This window comes from Panthera uncia, chromosome D4 (assembly GCF_023721935.1).
Source record: "Panthera uncia isolate 11264 chromosome D4, Puncia_PCG_1.0, whole genome shotgun sequence".
Classification (NCBI taxonomy): Eukaryota; Metazoa; Chordata; class Mammalia; order Carnivora; family Felidae; genus Panthera; species Panthera uncia.
In genome coordinates, this window is record NC_064807.1 from 42708485 (window position 1) to 42731282 (window position 22798).

At 42.9% G+C, this 22798-nt stretch overlaps 1 protein-coding gene and 1 long non-coding RNA gene across 2 annotated transcripts in view; one reads left to right on the plus strand and one right to left on the minus strand.

The window, feature by feature from the left end:
- The window catches only part of SAXO1 (stabilizer of axonemal microtubules 1), a 49039-nt gene extending 33049 nt beyond the window's left edge, over window positions 1–15990 (minus strand). Inside the window, exon 1 of the mRNA XM_049618886.1 lies at window positions 15630–15990. Coding sequence (XP_049474843.1) covers window positions 15630–15676 — 47 coding nt within the window. The 5' untranslated portion in view covers window positions 15677–15990. The remainder of the gene's footprint in view (window positions 1–15629) is intronic.
- Window positions 15991–16085: 95 nt separating this feature from the next.
- On the plus strand, window positions 16086–18307 carry LOC125914195 (uncharacterized). The gene is made up of 2 exons (XR_007455251.1): window positions 16086–16167; window positions 18068–18307. It is a non-coding gene; the product is annotated as an uncharacterized LOC125914195 (long non-coding RNA).
- The last annotated feature ends 4491 nt before the right edge of the window (window positions 18308–22798 follow it).

Here is a 22798-nt window from a genome sequence, read left to right on the forward strand (position 1 = left end):
GGATCCTCTGTCTCCCTCTCTCCCTGCCCCTCCCCTGCTTTCTCTCAAAAATAAACAAACGTTAAAAAGAAGAAGAAGAGGAAAGAAATAGCACTATGACTAGTTCCCACTAGAGCAGAAATGAAAATGGAGCCTACTGTCTCAAGCAAGCTCTCCAAATATGGTAGAAAATGACAAAATCCTTCATCAACGAATGTAACCTTCTTGATTCTATATCAGGCTTCCTGAGAGAGAGTTGTCGAGACCAGAAGGGCCACAGTTTTTGTTGTTGTTGTTTTTAATAGCTTTTTTTGAGAGAGAGGGAGACAGAGACAGACAGACAGACAGATCATGAGCAGGGGAGGAGCAGACAGAGAGGAAGACACAGAATCCAAAGCAGTCTCCAGGCTCTGAGCTGTCAGCACAGAGCCCAACGTGGGGATCGAACTCACAAACTGCAAAATCATAACCTGAGCTGAAGTCAGATGCTTAACCAACTGAGCCACCCAGGTGCCCCTGGGGGCCACAGTTTTGTTGTAGATGTTGCCTCATGCCTCCTGTGCCCGATGCACAATTAGAATGTGGGATCTCCCACCATGGAGGGTCTGCAGGGGAAGCAGAGTCCACGATGCTGAGGGACCACGTTCTCTGCATCTGTGGAGGTTAGGGTGTCAGTGAAGGAGACCACAAAATAGACCAGGGAGACCTGGAAAGCACGAAAACCTCCCTTCAAGGTTTGACTAACACTTGTGGGCAGGGGGATGAAGTGAAGGTCCCTCCCAAAGGAGGATTGAGAGGCAAGTCGGAGCTCAAAACAGAGGACACTTCTCGCTGATGGCAACAGAGGGTGGTGAGTGCCAGTGTCACATGTCAAGGCTGGTTCCAAACAACCCTTGCCAAAAAATTCCTGTAAAACAGACTGTACCTTTACGGTGCTTCTTTTTCACCAATGACTGGAAAGATTTGAAAGCTCTAAAATTGCAGCTCTTCTCCCTGACGAAACACATGCCTTTAGTGTCTTGGGTTGATAATCAATGAAGTAGCTTCATGGTTTAGTCCATAGCCCACGTACATCAGAATCACCAGAGTTCATTGTTAAAACCTGCAAATTCCTGGACCTCAGACCCACAGAGTCAAACTATATGGTGGCATGGCCCGGGAATTTGCATCTTTGAAATAGCTCTCAAGTTGATGCTTAAACACATTGGAATTTCAGACCTTCCTTTGCATTCAGGGGAAGGGCACTGTCATGGGGAAAGTGTCTCTCTCCAAGAACAAGAGAAGAAGATCCATTCTTGTGATAAAGCCATTATTGCAAGGTTATCAAATTATAATCCATGGTTTGAGAAAGCCTCCAGCCCAGTGATTCTCGACCTTGGGCAGTTTTCCCCCCTCCAGGGGGCATTTGGCAATAGGACAATAAAAAATATTTCCAGGGGCACCTGGGTGGCTCAGTCGGTTAAGCGGCCAACTTCGGCTCAGGTCACGATCTCGCGGTCTGTGAGTTCGAGCCCCACGTCGGGCTCTGTGCTGACAGCTCAGAGCCTGGAGCCTGTTTCAGATTCTGTGTCTCCCTCTCTCTCTGCCCCTCCCCTGTTCATGCTCTGTCTCTCTCTGTCTCAAAAATAAATAAATGTTAAAAAAAAAATTTTTTTTAAAATATTTCCAGACAACTGGGTGGGTGTCATGTGCATCTAGTGAATAGAGGCCAGAAATGCTACTCAATATCATCAAGCACAGGACAGGTCCCTAAAACAAAAACACCAACTTGTGCCACAGTTGAGAAGCTGCTCTAACCTAAGTTCAGCCTTCTGTTTTCATAAATGAATAGAGAAATCTAAACATACTAATGTTTAGCTTTTATTTGAGAAATTCTCAACGAAGTCAATCTTGTGAGAGGCAGTGCCCATCTCCCGCTAGAGAAACCAAAAGGTAAGATACCCCCACCAACCCCCAATTCCACAGTGAGGCCTCAGCATCTGATCAAGTCCTGGCAAATCTGAAGCTCCCATCTGGAGATTTTAATGTACAAGTGATGCAAGAAGAATAAATAGCTGGCCCAACAGCGAAGAAGTCATTCCACTGGGCAAGGACACTGGCAGGGCCAGGGCTGTGTCCAGTGGTCATCACTGCAGGGGCAATGTGTTCAATACCAAGAGGGCATCAGCAGTATCCTCACCAGATGGTCTCCAGAGAGTGACTGGGGCTGTGGCTCTAGCCTCCTGCTTCTCTTATACCTTCCCATCCCCCCATCCTTGCTTCTCCAGCCCTCCTACTAATTCTGAGAACCATCCTACAGCTTTTCATTTGTTTAAACCTGCTTGAGCCAGCCAGGGTCCATTTCAATTGCTTGAAGCAAGAATTCTGAATAATAGAACCATTCTAGGAGCTTTCCTAAGCACCAGCATCATCATTTTAAAATATCCACAGCTGGTTCCTGCACCTTCTGATACAGGGACTGGAAACTTGAAAAGCAAGGGAGACCAAAACAGCAACCCTAAATCCACACATGACAGGGACCCAGAGCAGGCATGCAAGTGCACTACTGGGACAGAAAACATATTTTTACCCATGGTTTTTCTCCCTTATCGTATTGTATGATGTGAGGTTATTTAAGATTTTTCAAATTCATAAATAATAAATAAAATTCATTTATATGGATGACAAATAGGAAGGCTTGATTCATCAAATGTCAGAATCTCAGGAACTGTCAGGTTGGCAGTAAGGAGCAAGGAGGGCTCTCTAGCTCAGAGGGCAGTTTAGAAAGGCTCCAAGGTAGTGGGAAGTAGAATGTCATAAGGAAAGAGAATCATGGGTCATCCCGATATTGCAGGGAAACATGTTTCAAAAGTCCATACACTGGTTGCCGGAAGCTTGAAATGTATTTCCCGCAAAAGCATGGCTTCACATGGTGGCTAGTATCCCAGGCTAGCCCACAAAAGCCTCCTAAACATGCACAGCTACATGTAGATATTATCAGGGAAAGTTGTAGAGACAACAGATGAAGCATTTTTATACATTACTCAAGGCTACTAAAAGGGCTGCAGAAAAACAAGGGCACCAAGTGAAAAGACAGGTTCAGTAGAGACAGGAGGCTGAAGTCTGCACATGTGCTTTACGCATTAAATATAAATGCCTGAAGAACCCTCTTAACTTCCTGGGTTTTTCAGGCACATATGGATCTCAGCTTATTCTTCATATCACATGCATCCATAGTTCTTTGCTCTGCAATAGTCTTTCAAGTTCAATCATCATATTAAAATAAATGCTCTTCTCCCTTTCCAGAAATCTGGGTTTTCGGTGTTGAAAGGGACCCTGGAGATCATTTTGTCAAACCTCCTGTCCAAGGCAGGAATTCTTTCCACAGCATCCCAACAGGCACACGCCTGGCTCAAGAACCAAAGACAGTCCACTTCAAGTTTCCATGGTCCTGCTATAAAAGTCATTTGTACTGACCCCACATCGGTTTCCATGAAGTGACCACTCAGTGGTCTTAGTTCTCCCCTCTCAATGACCCAGAACAAGTACAGCTCCTGCTCTGCAGATTTCAGCCTTTCAATTACTAGTTGACTGTCTATCCATTCCCTGATCTTGTCAAGTTCAAGGTTTCTCACTGCTAGAACACATTCCCTGTAACCTGGCCCTCCTGGTCACTTGCTGTGATCCTTTAAAAAATGAAGTGTCCACAAGGAAAAGCATCCTTCAGTTGTGGTATGACCAAGACCAAGATCAATAAAGTAATTCTTTCTTCTGACGTGCACACCCTACTTCCATTCAGCCTGAAACCAAGTTAATGTTTCTTAGCAGCCACATCACACCCACAAATCACGTTAAACTTGTGGTTAAGTAAGACGCAAAGACCTTTCAGTGAACTATGGCCAAGACAAACCTCTCCCATTACGAATACGTATAATCGATTTTTCATCTCAAATGCAGAACCTCATGTTTACTCTTGTTAAGTTTCAGCTTGGTTCAGGGCCCAGCATTCCAGCCTGTCAAGATAATTTTGAATCTTGATTCTGTCATCTATCACACTTGCTATAGTCTTCCCACTTTGTGCTTTCAATATATTTGATAAGGATGACTTCTAGGTATTCATCCAAGTGTTGACAAAAATGTTGAACAAGACAAAGTTAATGGTGGTGTCCTGTGGCATGGTGCTACTGATGTTGTTCCAAGTAGGCAAAAAGCCAGTCAACTGATGGCTCTATGGACAAGCTTGTTCAATGAGCTGTGAATCTACCTAATTATACTATCGTCCAATCCATCTTTCACCAACTTTATCTATAAGACTATCTTGGCAAGAATCCCCAAGGGGCCAATCGTTTTTTTTCTAGTCATTTTTTTCCACCCACCCCATATTATTGAGAATACCCTTCTCCCCCAACCACCCAGTCTGTACAACCCCACAGCCCCAGAGCTCAGCCGACTGGACCAAGGGAAAGGACTCTGAATGCCAGAGGAACCACATCATAGGCTGAGCCCCTCTTCCTCTTGAAATTTGGAAATAGTACACTAATTAGTCTTTTTGGTTATCAGAGAGTTAAGTTCTATAAAGTTAGAACAGGGCAGCTACATACAGCTGCCATGCAGAGAAATTCAGAGTGCCAAGAATAAACTGGATCAGCCACGTCCCCAAGAATCCACGAGGCCTGAGAAAGACATTCATTCTAACTAGCCATTCAATAATTTTTGGAAAAGTCAAGAAAACATCCGTCCCTCCTCAGCTCTGTGACATACCTCCACTTTTCCCTCACTTCTTTAGGCTCACCAACAGAGGCTCTAGAAGATCTCTTCAGACCCCTTCAAAACCCCAAGATAAAAATTAACTGCACTCAGAAAACACCAATAGAGAGAATAGGGGACTATCTCATTGTCTGATGAGCATCAATTTTTCCACTTTAATTTTATTGTGGTAAGAAAATTTTTTGATCCTTAATATTTTATTCCTCTGACCCATCATCATGACCACTTTACACATCTTCAATGTCCTCCTCCCCTTACTTCTTTGAGATACCTTGACTTGTCTCATTTGCAAATGTATATTTGACCCGTTTGCATATTCGGGTTATCACTTTTCTCTTTCAAGGGTTTTTTTTTGTTTTTGTTTTTGTTTTTGTTTTTGTTTTTTGCCACAGCTGGGCCTCTGTCCCCCATGAACCACAAAGCAAATTCTGAAATGTTGCATGGGTATAGGTGGGTCTTAGGTATACCTGGCTACATAAGAAAGCCTGTGTGTAAATTAATGTGTTGAGAACTTGGCATGATAGTGCCTGGACCCTGGCTGACGAGCATTCTCCCTAGTTCTCTTTGTAATATAAGTCTTAAAAATAGCAGAATGCATTTTCAAAATTTAGAGCCTGCAGGATTTTTTTTAATTGAAGTATAATTGGCACACGTTATATTACTGTCAGATATACAACAGAGTGACTCCATAAGTCTATACATTTAGCTATGCTCATCACAAGTGTACCTACCATCTGTCTCCATACAACACTATTACAATACCATTGACTATACTCCCTATGTATTGTGGTAATAACACTTAAAACAAGATACACCCTCTTAAAACTCAGTGTACAATAAGTATTGATGATAGGTACAATGTTGTACAGCAGATCTCCAGAACTCACTCATCTTGCTCATCTGAAACTTTATGCCTATTGATGAGTAACTCCCCATTTAACCCCTCTCCTCAGCCCCTAGCAACTAGCATTCTACTCACTGATTTTATAAATTTTTTAGAAAACTCAAGTAGAATCATTTATATTTGTCTTTCTGTGACTGGCTTATTTTCCTTAGCATAATGCCCTTAAGGTTTATCGATAAGGTCGCATATTGCAGAATTTCCTTCTTATTAAAAACTGAAGCATATTTCATTGTATGTGTATACCACATTTTATCTATTCATCCATCACTGGACATTTAGTTTTCTTCCAAATCTTGATCATTGGGAGTAGTGCTACATTGAACAAGGGAGTACTAACATCTCTTTAGGATCATGATATCAATTCTTCTAGATAAATACTCAGAGCCAGAATGGCTAGATAATGTGGTAGCTCTATTTTCAATTTTTTGAGGAATCACCATACTTTTCTCCATGGTGGTTGCATCATTTTGCATTCCCTCCAATTCTCAAGGCAACTTACACATGGCAGAAAATATTTGCAAGCCATGTATGTGATAAGGAGTTAATCTCTAAAATAGAAGGAATTCCCGTAACTCAATAGCAAAAAATAAAATTTTAAAACAACTCAGGCAACAACAGATGTTGGCAAGGATACGGAGAAAGAGGATCTCTTTTGCATTGTTGGTGGGAATGCAAACTGGTGCAGCCACTCTGGAAAACAGTATGGAGGTTCCTCAAAAAACTAAAAATAGAACTACCCTATGACCCAGCAATTGCACTATTAGGCATTTATCCACGGGATACAGGTGTGCTGTTTTGAAGGGACACATGCACCCCCATATTTATAGCAGCACTATCAACAATAGCCAAAGTATGGAAAGAGCCCAAATGTCTATCAATGGATGAATGCATATGTATACAATGGAGTATTATTCAGCAATCAAAAAGAATGAAATCTTGCCATTTGCAACTACATGGATGGAACTGGAGGGTATTATGCTAAGTGAAATTAGAGAAAGACAAAAATCATATGACTTCACTCATATGAGGACTTTAAGAGACAAAACAGATGAACATAAGGGAAAGGAAACAAAAATAATATAAAAACAGGGAGGGGGACAAAACAGAAGAGACTCATAAATATGGGGAACAAACTGAGGGTTACTGGAGGGGTTGTGGGAGGGGGGATGGGCTAAATGGGTAAGGGGCACTAAGGAATCTACTCCTGAAATCATTGTTACACTAAATGCTAACTAACTTGGATGTAGATTTTAAAAAATAAAAAATAAAATTTAAAAATATCCTAGTTTAAAAATGAGCTAAGAATTCCAATAGACAACAGGTACATGAAAAAAAAAGCTCAATATCACTAATCATCAGGGAAATTCAAACTAAAACCACAGATAACACCTTATACTTGTCAATTGGCTATTCTCAAAAAAAAAAAAAAAAAAAAAAAAAAAAGTGATGATCACTAATTTTTAAAAGTCCAAAGATGTTAGAGGAGCCTGGGTGGCTCAGTCAGTTGAGCATTCTACTCTTGATCTACTCAGGTCATGATCCCAGGGTCATGGGTTCAAGCCCTGCATTGGGCTCACACTGAGCATGGAGCCGGCTTAACATTCTCTTGTGCATGCTCACTTGCTCTCCCTCTGCCCCTCTCCCCTGCTCACACTCTCTCTAAAATAAAATAAATTTTAAAAATCCAGAGATGTTGGGGTACCAGGGAGGCTTAGTCAGTTAAGTGTCCAACTTTGGCTCAGGTCATGATCTCACAGTCTGTGAGTTCAAGCCTTGCGTCAGGCTCTGTACTGACAACTCATAGCCTGGAGACTGCTTCGGATTCTGTGTCTCCCTCTCTCTCTGCCCCTCCCCTGCTTGTGCTCTGTCTCTCTCTCTCTCTCTCTCTCTCAAAAAAAAAAAAAGAAAGAAAAGAAAAGAAAAAAAAGAGAGAGAGAGAAAAGATCCAAAGATGTTAAAGGACCTGAATGAATTCACAAACCTAATAATCAAAACCAGGACTAGAATTCAAACATTCGAACTCATTGTCCCATTTTCTTTCCCAGACATTACTCATCTGAGGCAGGACAGAAGAACAATGTGTTCAATTAATCTTCTGCTTTTAATTTTGAGCTCTTATTCAGATATATATAGATTTTCTTTATTTGAAGAACAAAGTTACATCCTACTTGAAAGAAAAAAATGGATAGTTAAGGGGGAAAGTTTTGATTTTTTTAAATAATCATGTATAGGATAACGTTTCTAAAATTAAGTAACTGACCAGCATAGGCAGAAATGTAAGCTCTTTTTTTAATATTTATTTTAAGAGAGATAATGCATGTGTGAGGGAAGGGAGGGGGTGGGGGGAAGACAGAGAGAGGGAGACAGAGAATCCCAAGCAGGCTCCCCACTGTCAGCCCAGAGCCTGACATGGGGCTCAAACTCATGAACCGCAAGATCATGACCAGAGCTGAAATGAAGAGTCAAAGCTTAACCAACTGAGCCATCCAGGCACCCCATAACTTCTTCCTTGAATTATTTGTTAACTTTAGAATGAGACGCTTTGGGATATTCTGGATACCCAAGATATACGGATGTATTCAGGTAAGTGGTTACATTGACAGCCATTTAGAAACACTTTCCTTGAAGACCATCACAGATGCTTCAAAGTTATTTGGAAGGAGGCAATAAGGAAGAGAATAGAAGGGAATGGTAGCATATGCTAGGCAGTGAGGATCCCTTTAATCCCTAAGTCACTGTTTTTAAGACTTGGAAATGTCTAAACTGAATTAGAAACTTTACCTGAAGGTTAATGTCAACTTAAGAAGCATAATCATTGCTTGACTCAAACGTAAGCATCCCTGAGAGGGCAGAGGGCCTTCCCACTTGGGTGAGGAGCAGATTATATCTTTATGAACCCACTCTATCCTCCAAGCTTAATCAAATTCCCCAAGCAGTTAAGCACATCAGGCTGTATGAATTCTCTGCAGAGTATTTTTCATTACTCACCAGCCAATAAACAGAATTAACACCCTTCCCTAGAGTGCAAGTTCTCCATGGGAGCAAAAGAGCTGATTCCCTCCTCCCAGGGCCTCACGACCTAGAACACAGACTGACAGCTTTACATTTACCTAATAACACTTATTTATGCCTTACTACTTATGCCAGGCATTGTTCTATTTGCCTATTTAATACTGAGACTCAATCCTCACAACAACACCACAAGATAGGCTCTATGATCCCCATTTTACAGACGAGGGTGCAAAGGTTCTGCTCTAAAATGGTTCCACATGACACAGCTGGTAAGTGCAAAGGCTGGGATTTGAACCCACATGTTATGGCCCAGGCCCTGTGCTCCTAACTCCCACATTGCACTGTCGCTCATAGTAAACCATCAGCACACTGTTGAATAAAGAAAGAAAAATGACAAGAATGGCATGAAGGTACCTTCAAGGAAATATTAGCAAATTACCCATCCATTCAGGAGTTTTAACCAAACAACAGACTTAAAGTTGACCTAATTCAGATATTGGGTATTTGTTTTAATGGCGGGGGGAGATGCCGCTCTGTTGAGTACTTTGGAGAAACTGTTTTTGTGCATTTTGTCAGAGACGGAGAGGGAGAGAAGGAACAAGTAGGGGAGGGGTAGAGAGAATCTCACACAGGCTCCACACTCAGCATGGAGCCTGACATGCAGCTCAATCTCACAACCGTGAGATCATGACCTGAGCAGAAATCAAGAGTCAGACAACGATTGAGCCACTCAGGAGCCCCAGAGAAGATGGTTTTATCTGCACTGCTCACCTGCTCAGACACATCAGTGGCTGTCTTTGCTGCCCAAGGTCCACTCTTAGACATTTAAGAGCCCCACACAATTACCTCCATGGAGCTTCTGACCTGACCTCCCTCTCAAGGCTTCAAGTGCTCAGTTGGATGTGATGTGTCCACCTCTCTATGCCACCATGCCTCTGCAGCTGATATAGACAGTCCTGCCCCCAAGGTTTTCCTTCACAGCTCACCACTAAGTACCAGGCATGTGCTCCCCCCCCCCCCCCCCAATCCTCACACCTACAGAAAGACTAAACCACCTGCACAAGCTCAAAGTGGCATAGCCACGATTTGAAACTGGGTAGCCTAAGTCTGGCAACTCTCTTTCCCCATGCCACAAGCAAATGACTCACCTTCCTACAGCCTTCTCTGCTATCCCTTCCCAAAGGGAGCTCTCCCATCTCTGAAATCCTACATCGCTTATTTTATCGGTCTTGTTCATTGGAAGCTTAGCTATTCCCCCCTCCCCACAGGAGACCAGTCACCTTCCCAAATGAACTGTAAATCAGAAGGTCAGTCCAAAATATTTTAATATCAATAAAGGGAAAGGGGGGTTAAAAGTGCCCACAGCAGACGGAATTAGAGCAGGGGCACTCAAAACTCTAAACTGACCAATTTGTAGTCTGTAAAACTGAGATCATTTTAACTGCTGTAATCTGAATACTATGAAGTTGTGATTTCCTATCTGAAATTTGACTAATCATTCATACTTACTGAACTGATCTTTTATAAGATGAAATGTGTTTATGGACACTAAACGTTAATTCTGATATCACAAAAAATGCCATCATTTTTAAAGAGCACATAACAGAACACAAAGTGCACAATTCTACAATAAAAATAATTCAATGTTAAAGGAAAAGGGTGGGTTTTTTTTCTTGGCTCCTCTCTCTGGATTTGCTAAAGATAAAAAGCCACCAGCAAGCTTCTATTAAAAGCTGTTCTTTGTCCTTTTTTCTTAATCAGAATTTATGAAGTCAATTTTATTTAAATTAAAAACAAGAATTCTTCTTGAAACATGTAATATCAAACCAATTCCTTGATTTTTTTCCTTCCTCTTAATTTGTAACAGAGACTCTAAGAAAATAAAATCTAGGGTTAAGGAAATTTCCATCAATGTGAAGAAAATATTTTCCAAAATTAAAATAACAAGTTCCTCCCTGGTTAACATAACTGATTTAAGTTGCAGATACATGACTGGCCCTGAGATCACCTTCCTCCCCAAGCTCTGTGAAAGGGCCAAATCCACATCCTTTTCAACAACTCGCAAGTCCTCTATGGGACTACCTTTTTTATGAAATGCTGCACATACTACCAATGCTACATAAATATTTCATGATACATTACCCCGTCTTGGAATTTTCTGCAAGGCTGCACAAAGTCTTTAAAATAGCACACTGCAAGCCATAAAATAATCAGATATAAAAAGCAAGCTATATCAACCCCTCAATTAACTGTTTTTTAACGTGAATTTCAGAAAAAGGAGTGTTATTACACTTTAATCTCAGAAGAGAGATTTGCTATTTTTATTACTTTACTAAAAGGCTTTAAGAATTACACCTTTTTTAACATCAAATATTATTTCTTAACTGGACAGGAGCCTTCATATTACAATCTGTAGTCAAAAATAGCCCAGTGTGACTTGAAAACAGACCACAGACTGTGAACTGTAATAGTCAGTACACTCTCTGACACACAGTAGATGAATAAAATTTCATCGATTGACCTAAATTGTGCCTAAAGCTTAACAAAATGTGTTCTTATGTATTAAAATGAATCTCAATGCTTCAATTCCACTATCTGTAAAATTAAAGGGCTAGTGACCATTAGGATCCCATTTGGCCTTAAAAATCTGACATTTTACTTCATCTACAGCCCTCTCCCAACCCCAGTTTCAAATTTAATAATTTGGGACATAAATAGCTCAGTAAACCAAAAACATCCACAGGGAGAACAGAGGCTAAGATCAGGGAATCAAACTTCCAAACTAAGCAATGCTTCCCATGTAGAGGGATCCCCAGGAAGATAATAATGTATGAGAAACTACTTTTACAATTTTTAAACACTACATATATGTAAGGTGGTATAATACTGAAAACTAAAGAGTAGCATTTTTTTCCATAATATGAAATGCTGATGATACTCAAATGTAATTGGAAATCCTATTCTCTCAGACACAAAAGTAGGGTCACTATACTCAAATCCCCCAATATAGCTCTGTTGTCCAGATAATTAAGTGATAAGACGGTGAAAAAAAATGTTCAACTGTTTACTTTCTTGTGTTTCTTCAACCCATGAATAGTTTGGCTTATTTGGGACTGATTACATTGAAAAGAGAATATAACATTTCATTGTAATAATTCCACTTGCCAGACTTTGATGGTCAAGTGGACTGTTGTAGAGCCTTGAGCTTGATGCAGTAAAATACGTGTGGTTTGTTCAAACCAGCAAAGTTCATCTAAAGGGTTTTATTTTGTTTTTTTGTTTTGTGTTTTTGTTTTGAATGTTAGAATCTTTAGATTTAGATATTTGAAACACCATCCCTTTCTAATCTGACCTACTGCTCAACGTATACCACTTACGGAGCTCTGCTGGGCTCTAAAATATAATTGCTCATTTTAGAAAACAATGTGGTAAATTTAAATGGTAAAACAATATGGTAATTTAGAAAATTAAACTAAGGAAAACCCAGAACTCCAAGGTTTTGTTTCCCACTTAGGCTGGTCTCTGACTTAAGGAGAGATGGTTGGGAGAAGGCTGCCATCTTGTGGCCAAGAGTAAGAACTTGTTCCAAGAGCAGAGCCCATGCCCAGAGCCTTTGACAGCTGCTGCTGCAGGAAGGAAGACTTCCTCTCCAGGAACCTGTGCATCCCAAGCTTCTCCACTAACAAGAAGCAAGTCTTCAGAAATACAGTTGAAAGGACAACTCTTTGCATAAACCTAGCCTTAGGAGGAAGATGAAGTGGGAGAGAAGAGGGAGAGGTATGGGCTTCCTTAGCAGTACAAAGAACCTCCACAACTCTGGTCTAAAAAATTAAAAGAAACCAAGCCGAGAGAGGTCAAGTGACTCAAACCCCAATCTCCCCTCTTCCACCAAAGGGCCCTCTCCTCTGACAGACTTCTTCGTCACACATACTTTTCCTCCAGATTTCTCATCACTTTCCCATAACCTCAGGCTGGGAAGCGTCAAAAGTTATTGACATCCAGGGCTTAGAAAACACCTATAAAATTCTTTTCATTTCATCCCAACACACCTTGGAGATCTAACTTGAGGTGAGGAGGATGAGGACTCCCAGATAATGAGACTCTAGATCAAGGTTGTCTAGTGAAATTTCTGTGATGATGAAAATGATCCCCCATCGGCACTGTCCGATAGAGTGGCCACGACGCCCATGTAGCTATTGCAGTGAGGAACTGAAGTTTTCATTTTATTTGCTTTTAATTAATTTTGATGAAATGGTCCACGTGACTGGTGGCTACCCCACTGGACAGTACAGCTGTAGATCTTGCCTTCCTAATCCATTCCAGTAGATCACCTTAACAAACAAAAAAATATATATTTTTATTCAAAAAGCTGTTTGACTAACAAATAGAGAATAGTAATATTACAGAGCACACAAAAATAGAAAACGCGGTCTCTGCTTTCCAGGAGTATACGATCAAGTGGGCATGGATAAAGCAGGCAGACTCATAACTAGAACCGAGAACACAGGGAGAAGGGTCACTCTTTGATGGGGAGCTACAGGACTGGGTTAGTGGAGACTTACAACCAAAACAGGGCCTTAACAGGTCGCACAGCAGGAGGAGGGGACACAGGCATTGAAAGAACATGGAGGCAAGAGCAAGGAACAGAGATGGGAGGTCATGAGGTATGCACAGGAAATGCCAGAAAGCTCTATCCACCTCAAGGAGTGGCTTTGTGTAAGCCAATCATTGGAGGGAACGTTAGAAAAATGTGTTAGGACCAGTTTCCAAACATAAAAATGAGAGACCCTAGGAAGGAACTATGGGAATAAAAAGGAGGGGACCAATTAAAGAAAGACCGAAGAGGAGGAAACCGGACTTTGGAAATAATTCTATCTTGGAGATGAGGGAGAAGAGAAGATTCCAACTTTTAAACCCAGGGCACGTGGAACGTTGCTGGCACCATTAATGGGGCAGATACGGGGACAGGGGGGAAACAGTGAACGCTCGAAGGCTGTTGAAGTTAATGAGATAGCCAGGTGGGTCAACACCTACTTTGAGAAGTGAAAGAAGACAGAAGAGAAGCGGGGCGACGGATGTGGGTCAAACCAGAGACCACAGACTGCGACCATGGAGTGGAGGGGTAGATACAGGAGGAGGAGGAAGCAGAGAGAACCAAGGATGCCTGTGATGGTGAATAGCCCCCTTGCAGGGATGGAGGAGACACAGAATCATTAGGAAAACCCAAAGAAGCAGTTCGCCTACAACAGGGATGGGAGGGGGACTTCTCACTGCATGTACTTTGCACCTCTTGGATAAGCATGCCTACCTTCCTAACTACTTAGGTGCTGAGCAAAGATGGAAAATAGGCCTTCAATCCCCATGCCCACAACAGTGCAGATTAAACCCTAATGACAATCTGATCTCATTATCTCAGGAGGAGGCCGGAGGGTGAAGTGAAGGGCCCCCCCAGGGGATGGTGAGCCATAGAGGTTTTGCCTCTGTCATGTGGAAAGGTAGCCCTAAACTAAAACATAATTTGGCCCCACCTATCAATGCTTAAAAGCAAGACCCATACTCGTATATGATCTAGATCAGTGGTTCCCAATCCTAGCAAATGGTCAGAATCACCTGAAGACGGCCAGCGAGGCCCACCCTCAGAGAGGAGGGTTGAACAGTCTGGGCAACCGACCTGGACTCCCCAGGTGACTCTCATGATCAGCCCAAACTGAGGACCATCCATTGATTCCAAACATGTATAAGGCTTCTAATCCAGTTTTTAGAGTTCTCTTTAGTATTCCCCACTACCAGTGCCATCTTTTACACTCTTGTGCACATTGTGGTGGGCAAGCACTTTTTGTAACTTCAAGACGTCAAGCTATATCAAGCACAACCTAAAAGCAGGAGACTCACATTATCTCATTTAATCCTTAGAGAATCCTGGAGACATTCAGTTTCCTGCCCAAGATCCCACAATTAGCCACAGCCCAGAACAGACCCTACGGCCCACCCCTCTTTCTGATGCCTCTCCGCAGTCCCCAAGCCCAACAGTTCCCCAGATGTCCTGGGAAGCAACTGGAAGGAGCATGTCAGATTCCGTGAGATACAAGAAAGGAGTCAGTCATAGAACTTTAAGGAAAGCCCACAGTTTCTCCCTGGGACTACCTGCTTTTGTGGAGCTTCACCCAGGATTGGTCTTTAAAGGCAACTGGCCTTGGGGCACCTGGATGGCTCAGTCGGTTACGGTTAAGCGTCGCACTCTAGATTTCAGCTCAGGCCATGATCTCATGGTTCCTGAGTTCGAGCCCGCCTCAGGCTCTGCATTGACAGTGTGGAGCCTGCTTGGGGTTCTCTCTCTCTCTCTCTCTCTCTCTCTCTCTCTCTCTCTCTCCCTCTTTCTGCCCTTCCTGCATGTTCTCTCTCTCTCTCAAAATTAAAAAAACAAAAACTTTTAAAGGCAATTGGCCAGCACAAGGGCGCAAAGTGATTTCCTTTCCTTATTCTTGTTCAAATCTGCACCAGGGGGAAACAGGTGTTGCAAATACCTACCACTTCTCTGATGAAATAGCAACAACATCTCACTCGGAGGAACTCTGACACAGTAAAGGACTCCTCTTCTCCAACCTACCCCCTTCCAAAAGTCCAACAAAAGCAGCAAGATTCATCCCAACCTGGCGAGGGGCTTTCCATCTTTGACACTTTCTAGGCTGCAGGGAAGGGAGCACACACTGGGGGGGGGGGGGGGGGGGGGGCGCTGCCGGGGTTTCGACCTCTGTGCAGCTCTGGGTGAAGGAACACATTTAAAGGCCCCAGGACAGCCACGTTCGCCCAGACTGAGTCAACGCGGCCGCCCTAAATGCTAGCCTAACTGCAGCCTAAAAAAATGGTGACAAGCGGACAACTCCGCCGTGGTGCCGCTTCACCACTCGGCACAGGCTTACTCTCAGCCTAGCTCGCAGAGTCTGAAAATCCCGCTCCTGGGTCCTTGGCCAGGGCGCGGCCCCCTTACCCGCAGGTGCACAGGTCGCAGAGGCACTTCCTCTTCACCGGGGCCATCCCGACACCTAGATGTCCGCTCAGAGCATCCCCTGACGCCGCCGCCTCGTGGGCCCCAACCTCCTCTCTGGGGACACGCCCAGTCTCGAGGGCCTTGGCAAAAGTTCTGAATATTTACTCCAAAGCAAACTTAAGTGGCCTTTTGCAAAGTCGGGCCGTCTGTTCCCTTCCCGGAGCTGGCCTCACACAAGAGCAGAAGTGAGCGTGCCCTGCGCACCAGCCCAGGTGACCTCCCCCTGCGCGCGCAGCCCGGGCCTCTGCAGGCCCGACCCATGCACCTGGAGCAGCTGCCCGCGCCCAGGAAGCCGCGGGGCCTCTGTGACGTCCCCAGGGACAGGAGCTGAACCACAGGGTGGGAGTGATGTCACAAGGGCCGCTTGTGAGGTCAGGACGCGCCCAGAACCTCACCCGGCGGCCCAGGACAAATGTTCCCTATTGAACCGTAAAGAAACCGAAAGGCGAAGGTTGTGACGGCTTTGGAAAACTCGCAGGTGCGCAAGTCAGCAAAGGCCATGAGCATGTGTGCAAAAGGGCCGAAAAGGCCAGTCATCACATGCGGTGGCATTTTCCATCTCTAGGATCTGTGATGCCCCTTTAAAAAGGCATCCTTTGACCTCCCTTCGGCTGGCCTTAAATACCATTTCCGGGTCTTCTCATAGAAATCCATACCTTAGGCTCCACCCTCCCATCCACCTTGAACTCTTGAGAACAAAGCAGTTTCAGGGTGCCTAGGCCTTTCTTGCTCCGGTGGGTGCTTACTCGCTTTTCCAGGTGCCAGTAATGATGCCTGGGCAGTGGTCCTCATTTTAGAGCTCAGGTTTAGCCATGGGAAACACCCGGCTTCATAAAAGCCAGATTGCCAGCCCCCACCCCACCCTGGGAGTTTGATTCAGTAGGTCTGGGGTGAGTGGAGAATGTGTATGTCTGACAAGTTCCCGAGTGTTGCTGATGCTGCTGCACCAGGGACCACACTTTAAGCACAGCTGCAGAGGTTCTTTTGGCCTCTGTCATCCTTCCCTGATCCTGATCCTAAGAACCACCACAGATCCTGCCCAGAAGCCACCTCCAGTCTGGGACTCTAGTTCCCTCGGGAAGCCAGGTGATTCTGATCATGAGGCAAGCTGAGTTGTTTGGAATCAGACATCATGACTTCCTGGTTGTGGGAAATAGGAGTTTCAGGTATGGACAGTCCTATGTTGGTTTTTTTCCATGCTCGCTAACCCTCCCCATTCATTTTAGTGAACGAGTCAGAGCACCTTCAACTGCAGGCCACTTAATATTCCAAGTTTTGGGGGTTTACTTTCTTCCACGTTAGGCTCCAGAACGGAGGGCAGCAAACTATTGCCTGCAAGCCAAATTCAGCTGGCCATCTGTTTTTACATGGCTAGTCTACTAAGAATGGTTTTTACTTTTTTTTTTTAATGTTTTATTTATTTTTGAGAGCGAGCATGCATAAGTGGGGGAGGGGCAGAGAGAAAGGGGACAGAGGGTCTGAAGCGGGCTTCATGCTGACAGAGCGAGCCTGATGCGGGGCCCAAACTCATGGACGGTAAGATCATGACCTGAGCGAGTCAGGTGCTCAATCGACTGAGCCATCCAGGCACCCTAGGTTTTACATTTTTAAATGGTTGAAAAACGTAAGACTATTACATGACTCACCAAACATAAAATCCAAATTTTAGTGTCTCTAAATAAAGTTTTGAGGGGCGCCTGGGTGGCTCAGTCGGTTGGGCATCCGACTTTGGCTCAGGTCATGATCTCGCAATCCATGAGTTCAAGCCCTGCATCGGGCTCTGGGCTGACAGCTCAGACCCTGGAGCCTGTCTCAGATTCTGTATCTCCCTCTGTCTCTGACCCTCCCCCCTTCATGCTCTGTCTCTCTCTGTCTCAAAAATAAATAAATGTTAAAAAAAAAAACATTAAAAATAAATAAATAAATAAATAAATAAATAAAGTTTTGAATTTTGTCAAAAAATTGGTAGAAATATTCCTGGTTTTGCTTGTTGGCCCACAAAAGAACTAAATATTTACCATCTGGCTTTTAACAGAGAAAGTTTACCAATCCCGGATCTAGAAAGTCAAAAAGGTAGATCCAGAGGAGAGCAAAGCTTACCGATCTTTCTTAAGAACAGAAGAGTATGGGGATGCCTGGGTGGCTCAGTCAGTTAAGCATCTGACTTCGGCTCAGGGCATGATCTCACAGTTCGTGAGTTCGAGCCCCGCGTCGGGCTCTGTGCTGACAGCTCAGAGCCTGGAAGCCTGCTTCACATTCTGTGTCTCCCTCTCTCTCTGCCCCTTCCCTGCTCATGCTCTGTCTCTCTCTGTCTCAAAAATAAAAAGTAAAAAAATAAAAAACAGAAGAGTATGAAGCTGCTCCTTGCCTTCCTGTAGGAAAGATGGAAACCTTGGGGGTTCGGGAGACAAGACGGAGAGGTGGGAGCTATTGAAAGCCAAGGCAAAGCCTGCCTGCCATCCATTGACAGGGAACATCACATAATTTTTCCAGAAGAACTAAAATCCTGGACACCAGCCATGTCTTGACATCTGCCTAAACATGATCCATGAGTCTTCCAGAAGAAGGATGCCCCATTCATGCCCACAGACTTTAATGAGAACCACCTCCCATTCAAACTGCCTTTGTGGATAGATCTTGTCAACAACCTGTATGTAGTACGCCCAACCTCCCCCATCCCTGCCTTCAACAGAGTGGAGATCTTGAAAGATGAATGGGGTGTGGAGAAAATAACCTCAACACTGGTACTTCTGCAGAGCCCATGCTGGCCAGCACAACCTGCCCCCGCCCCGCTTTCTACACTCACTGCCCACATTTTGTTAGTTCCAGCCAACTCTACCCTGCCCCATCTAAACACCTCCATAACCCTGTGCCAAATGTCCTTGCCTGCAAAGAATTTACTGTCACTTGCTATATGCTAAACACCTGTGCATGCTTTCCCACAGGTTCTCTCATCTATCTCTTAAAACTGACAAAATCTGGGGCACCGGGGTGGTTCAACTGGTTGAGTGTCCAACTCTTGATTTCAGCTCAGGTCACAATCCCAGGGTCATGGCATCAATCCCCACGTCAAGCTCTGTGCTGAGCATGCAGCCTGCTTGAGATTCTCTCTCCCTCTCCCTCTACCCCTCTCCCACTCATGCACGTGCGCTCTCTCAAAAAATTTTTTAACTTAAAAAATCTATCATATTACAAATCAAAACACTGAAGCTAGGAGTCAAACTCAAGATTACACAGCTGATAAGTCCTGAAATTGGGATTCAGGCTCACCTAGGTCTTTCTTTTTAAACTTTTCCACTTAAGAAAAGGACAAAGTAAAAGAATGAATGGGGGAATTTGGAGAACATAAAGATCACTGCAAACAGTGTTTTCTCTTAATATTGTCCATTTGCTTCTTAATAGGACCATCTTTATTTAATATTTCCCCAAAATCTTTTTGTAAAATTGACACTACTCTGTGAGGCTACAGAATTTTTATTCCTTAGCCTTGTAACTAACTCACCCAACCCCCAGCTTCTTGCTGTACATTATCTGAAAATCTCTTTGTAGAACATTGTTTAAAAAATCTATAGTTATTGCTTTGAGTGCAAAGCACTTTAGGAAAACACTGTCTTCTCAGCACCCTAAATAATTAGGATTGCTAAATTTCACTGGCACCAACAGAAGACATAAATAAGACCATCATAAGACACAAATTAAGCACCTAACATTAACCATTCAGTCACTCCACATTGCCATTGACAGGAAACATCACAAACACTTAGTGGTCCCCTAGCTCTTTCAAACCAAGCATTGTGCTGAATAATGGAGACACAGATAGTGTCCTCATGGCCCTTAATCTAGACAGAGAAATGGGCAACCAAAATATTGCCCAAGTATATCACTATAAACTATTAAAGGGTGAAGAAGCAAAAATAGAAGGGTCTGGTGATTTCTGTCAGATATTTGAGGAAGAAATAATAGCAATTCTATACCTACTCTTAAAAAATAGAGAAAGTGGGGCGCCTGGGTGGCTCAGTCAGTTAAGTGTCTCACTCTTGGTTTCAGCTCAGGTCATGATCTCCCAGTTCACGGATTCAAGCCTCGCGTCAGGCTCTGTGCTGACAGTGCGGAGCCTGCTTGGGATTCGCCCTCTCCTCTCTCTGCCCCTCCCCACTTGCATCTCTCTCTCACTCTCAAAATAAATAAAAATAAATGTTTTTAAAACATAGAGAAAAGAACGCTTCCAGAAGCCAGTATGACTCTGATTCTAGAGTCAGATAAAATTGTCACGCAAAAATGACAGGCCAATATCTCTCATTAATATGAATGTAAAAATCCTTTTAAAACATTAGCAACCAGAAACCAGCAACGTATAAAAAGGATGACATAATATGACCAAGAGGAATTTAGCCCAGGAATACAAGGTTGTTTTAATAGGGGAAAATCGATGTCATGGACCACTTCAGTTGAATAAAGGAGAAAAACTACCTGATCTCAATAAATTCAGAAAAGTCATTTTGTAAAATCAACACTCAGTTGTGACAAAAAATCCTCAATAACTTAGGAAAAGAAGCGAATTTCCTTGACCTAATAAAAGGTATTTACAAAAAAGCTACAACTATCATCATACATGGTGGTAAGACTGAATTCTTCCCCTATGATGTGGGGAACAAGACAAGATGTCTGTTTTCACTGCTTCTATTCAACATCCTACTGGAAGTTCCCCTCAGTGGAATAAAAAGAAACTAAATGCATCAAAATTAAAAAGGAAAAAATAAAACTGTCTTTAGTTCAGATGCCATGATCCAATATGTAGAAAGTTTTAAAAAATCCTATAAAAAAAAAAAAAACTACTAGAAATAAGAAGCAAAGCTTCAGGAGACAAGATCAATTACAAAAAAAATGACTTTCTAGATCTTCACTATTCAGTTAAATTAACGATCTGATCCACAATAGCACCAAAATCAATAAAACAGCTAGGAATAAATATAACCCTAAAAGTGCAAAACTCTTACAGTAAAAACTACAAAACACTGCTGAAAGAAATTAAAGATCTAAATGAATGGTGAGATTTATGATGTGAATGGGTTAGAACATTCAATATTATTAAGCAGGCAATCATCTCCAAGTTGAGTTACAAATTCAATGCAATCTCTGTCAAAACTCCAGCAAACTTTTTTTAAAAAATTTTTTTAATGTTTATTTATTTTTGAGACAGAGAGAGACAGAGCATGAACGGGGGAGGGCCAGAAAGAGAGGAGACACAGAATCCAAAGCAGGCTCCAGGCTTCAGGCTGTCAGCACAGAGCCCAACGTGGGGCTCGAACTCACAGACCGTGAGATCATGACCTGAGCCGAAGTCAGACACCCAACCGACTGAACCACCCAGGTGCCCCCAGCAAACTTTTTTCATAGAAATTGGCATGCTGATCCTAAAACTTTGTATAGAGGGCAAAGGACTGAGAATAGCCAGACAATTCTTCAAAAGAACAACAAAGAGGACTTAAACTACCCAATTTCAAAACTTATCAAAACTATACCTAAAGTAATCAAGACAGTGTGATATTGGCTGAAGATGAACGTACAGATCAAGGAACAGAACGGAGAGTCCATAACTAAACTTTTGTATTGATGACCAATTGATTTCCAAAAAAAAGTGGCCAGGCACTTCAATGCAGAAAGGATGGTCTTTTCAACAAATGATGCTGGGATGATTGGACACCCATATTTGGAGTGGGGTATAACTTACACCGTGACATAGTTCATACAAAAATTAACTCAAAGTGCATCATAGACTTAAATGTAAAACCTAAAACTATAAAGCTTCTAAAAGAAAGCAGGTAAGCCAATCTTTGTGACCTTCAGTTAGACAAAAATATCTTAGATATACACCAAAATCATGATCCATAAAATAATCCATAAAAAATGAGCAGACTTCATCAAAATCATTTACGCTTCAAAAGACACTGTTAAGAAAACAAAAAAGACAAATACAGATTGGGAGAAATACTTGCATATCATTTATCTGATAAAGGACTCGTATCCAAAATATACAAAGAACTCTTACAACTCATAATAACACACCCCAATTTTTAAAAAAAACCAAATGATTGCAAGAGATAGATCACCAAAGAAAATATACAAATGCCTAATAAGTGTATGATGAAAAGATGCTCGTGCAGAAAGGAGTTAACGCAGCAAGCCTAGAACTGTTATCCTTGGAAAGTCCTGGTTGTGACGATTACCACTGGCTAAGAACCTGGAATTCAGGAACGTTCTGAACATTCCCTGATAACAATGGCTTGCTGTGCTGAAACAATGTGGTTCATGCTGAACACCTGCTTTTTCTTCTGGGAACGTGGAATTTTGGTACATGTGAAGTAGACGGTACCCGTAGGGTAAGCCCCCTTAAGCCCTCGGCCCTGAGTCCCTAATGAGATTTCCTGGCAGACAGCATTTCAGTCTGTTGTCACAGCTCATGGGGGAATGAAGTACGTCCTGGGTGACTTCACTGACAGGGGACTTTTGGAAACCTGTACCCGGCTTCCTCCAGATTGCACCCCTTGCTCCTTTGACATTTGATGACTTTGCTATGAGTCCTTTCACTGTGATAAATCGTAGCCATGAGTGCCACTTCAAGCTCAGTTCTGTGAGTGCTCCTAGCAAATTACGGAACCTGGAAGCAGCGGTCAAGACCCCGAACACAAGCCACGTCGTCAATAATCACTAGGGATATGCAAATTATAACCGGAAGGAGATTCCACTTCCCAGCCATTACAATGGCTATAATTCAACATTGTTGCTGAGGATATGGAAAAAGTGGAGTCGTCATATATTGCTGGTAGGAGTGTAAAACAGTACAGCTACTTGAGATGAGAAAATTTTGGCAGTTTCTTAAAAAGTTAAACAGGCACTTATCACAGGATCGGCAGTTTCACTCTTAAAGTACCGTTTGAAAAAGAAAACCACAGGCCCAACATGGTGTCACTTAAACCAAGTCCCCAAACTGGGGCTTAATACCCAATCTAATTGCAGGTTCCACCTCCCCCAGAAATGTGGCCTTAACTGGTCAGTGAGGAAAACTTTTCTTTCCATCAGCGCCAATAAGTCTATCACCTTGGTCCTCT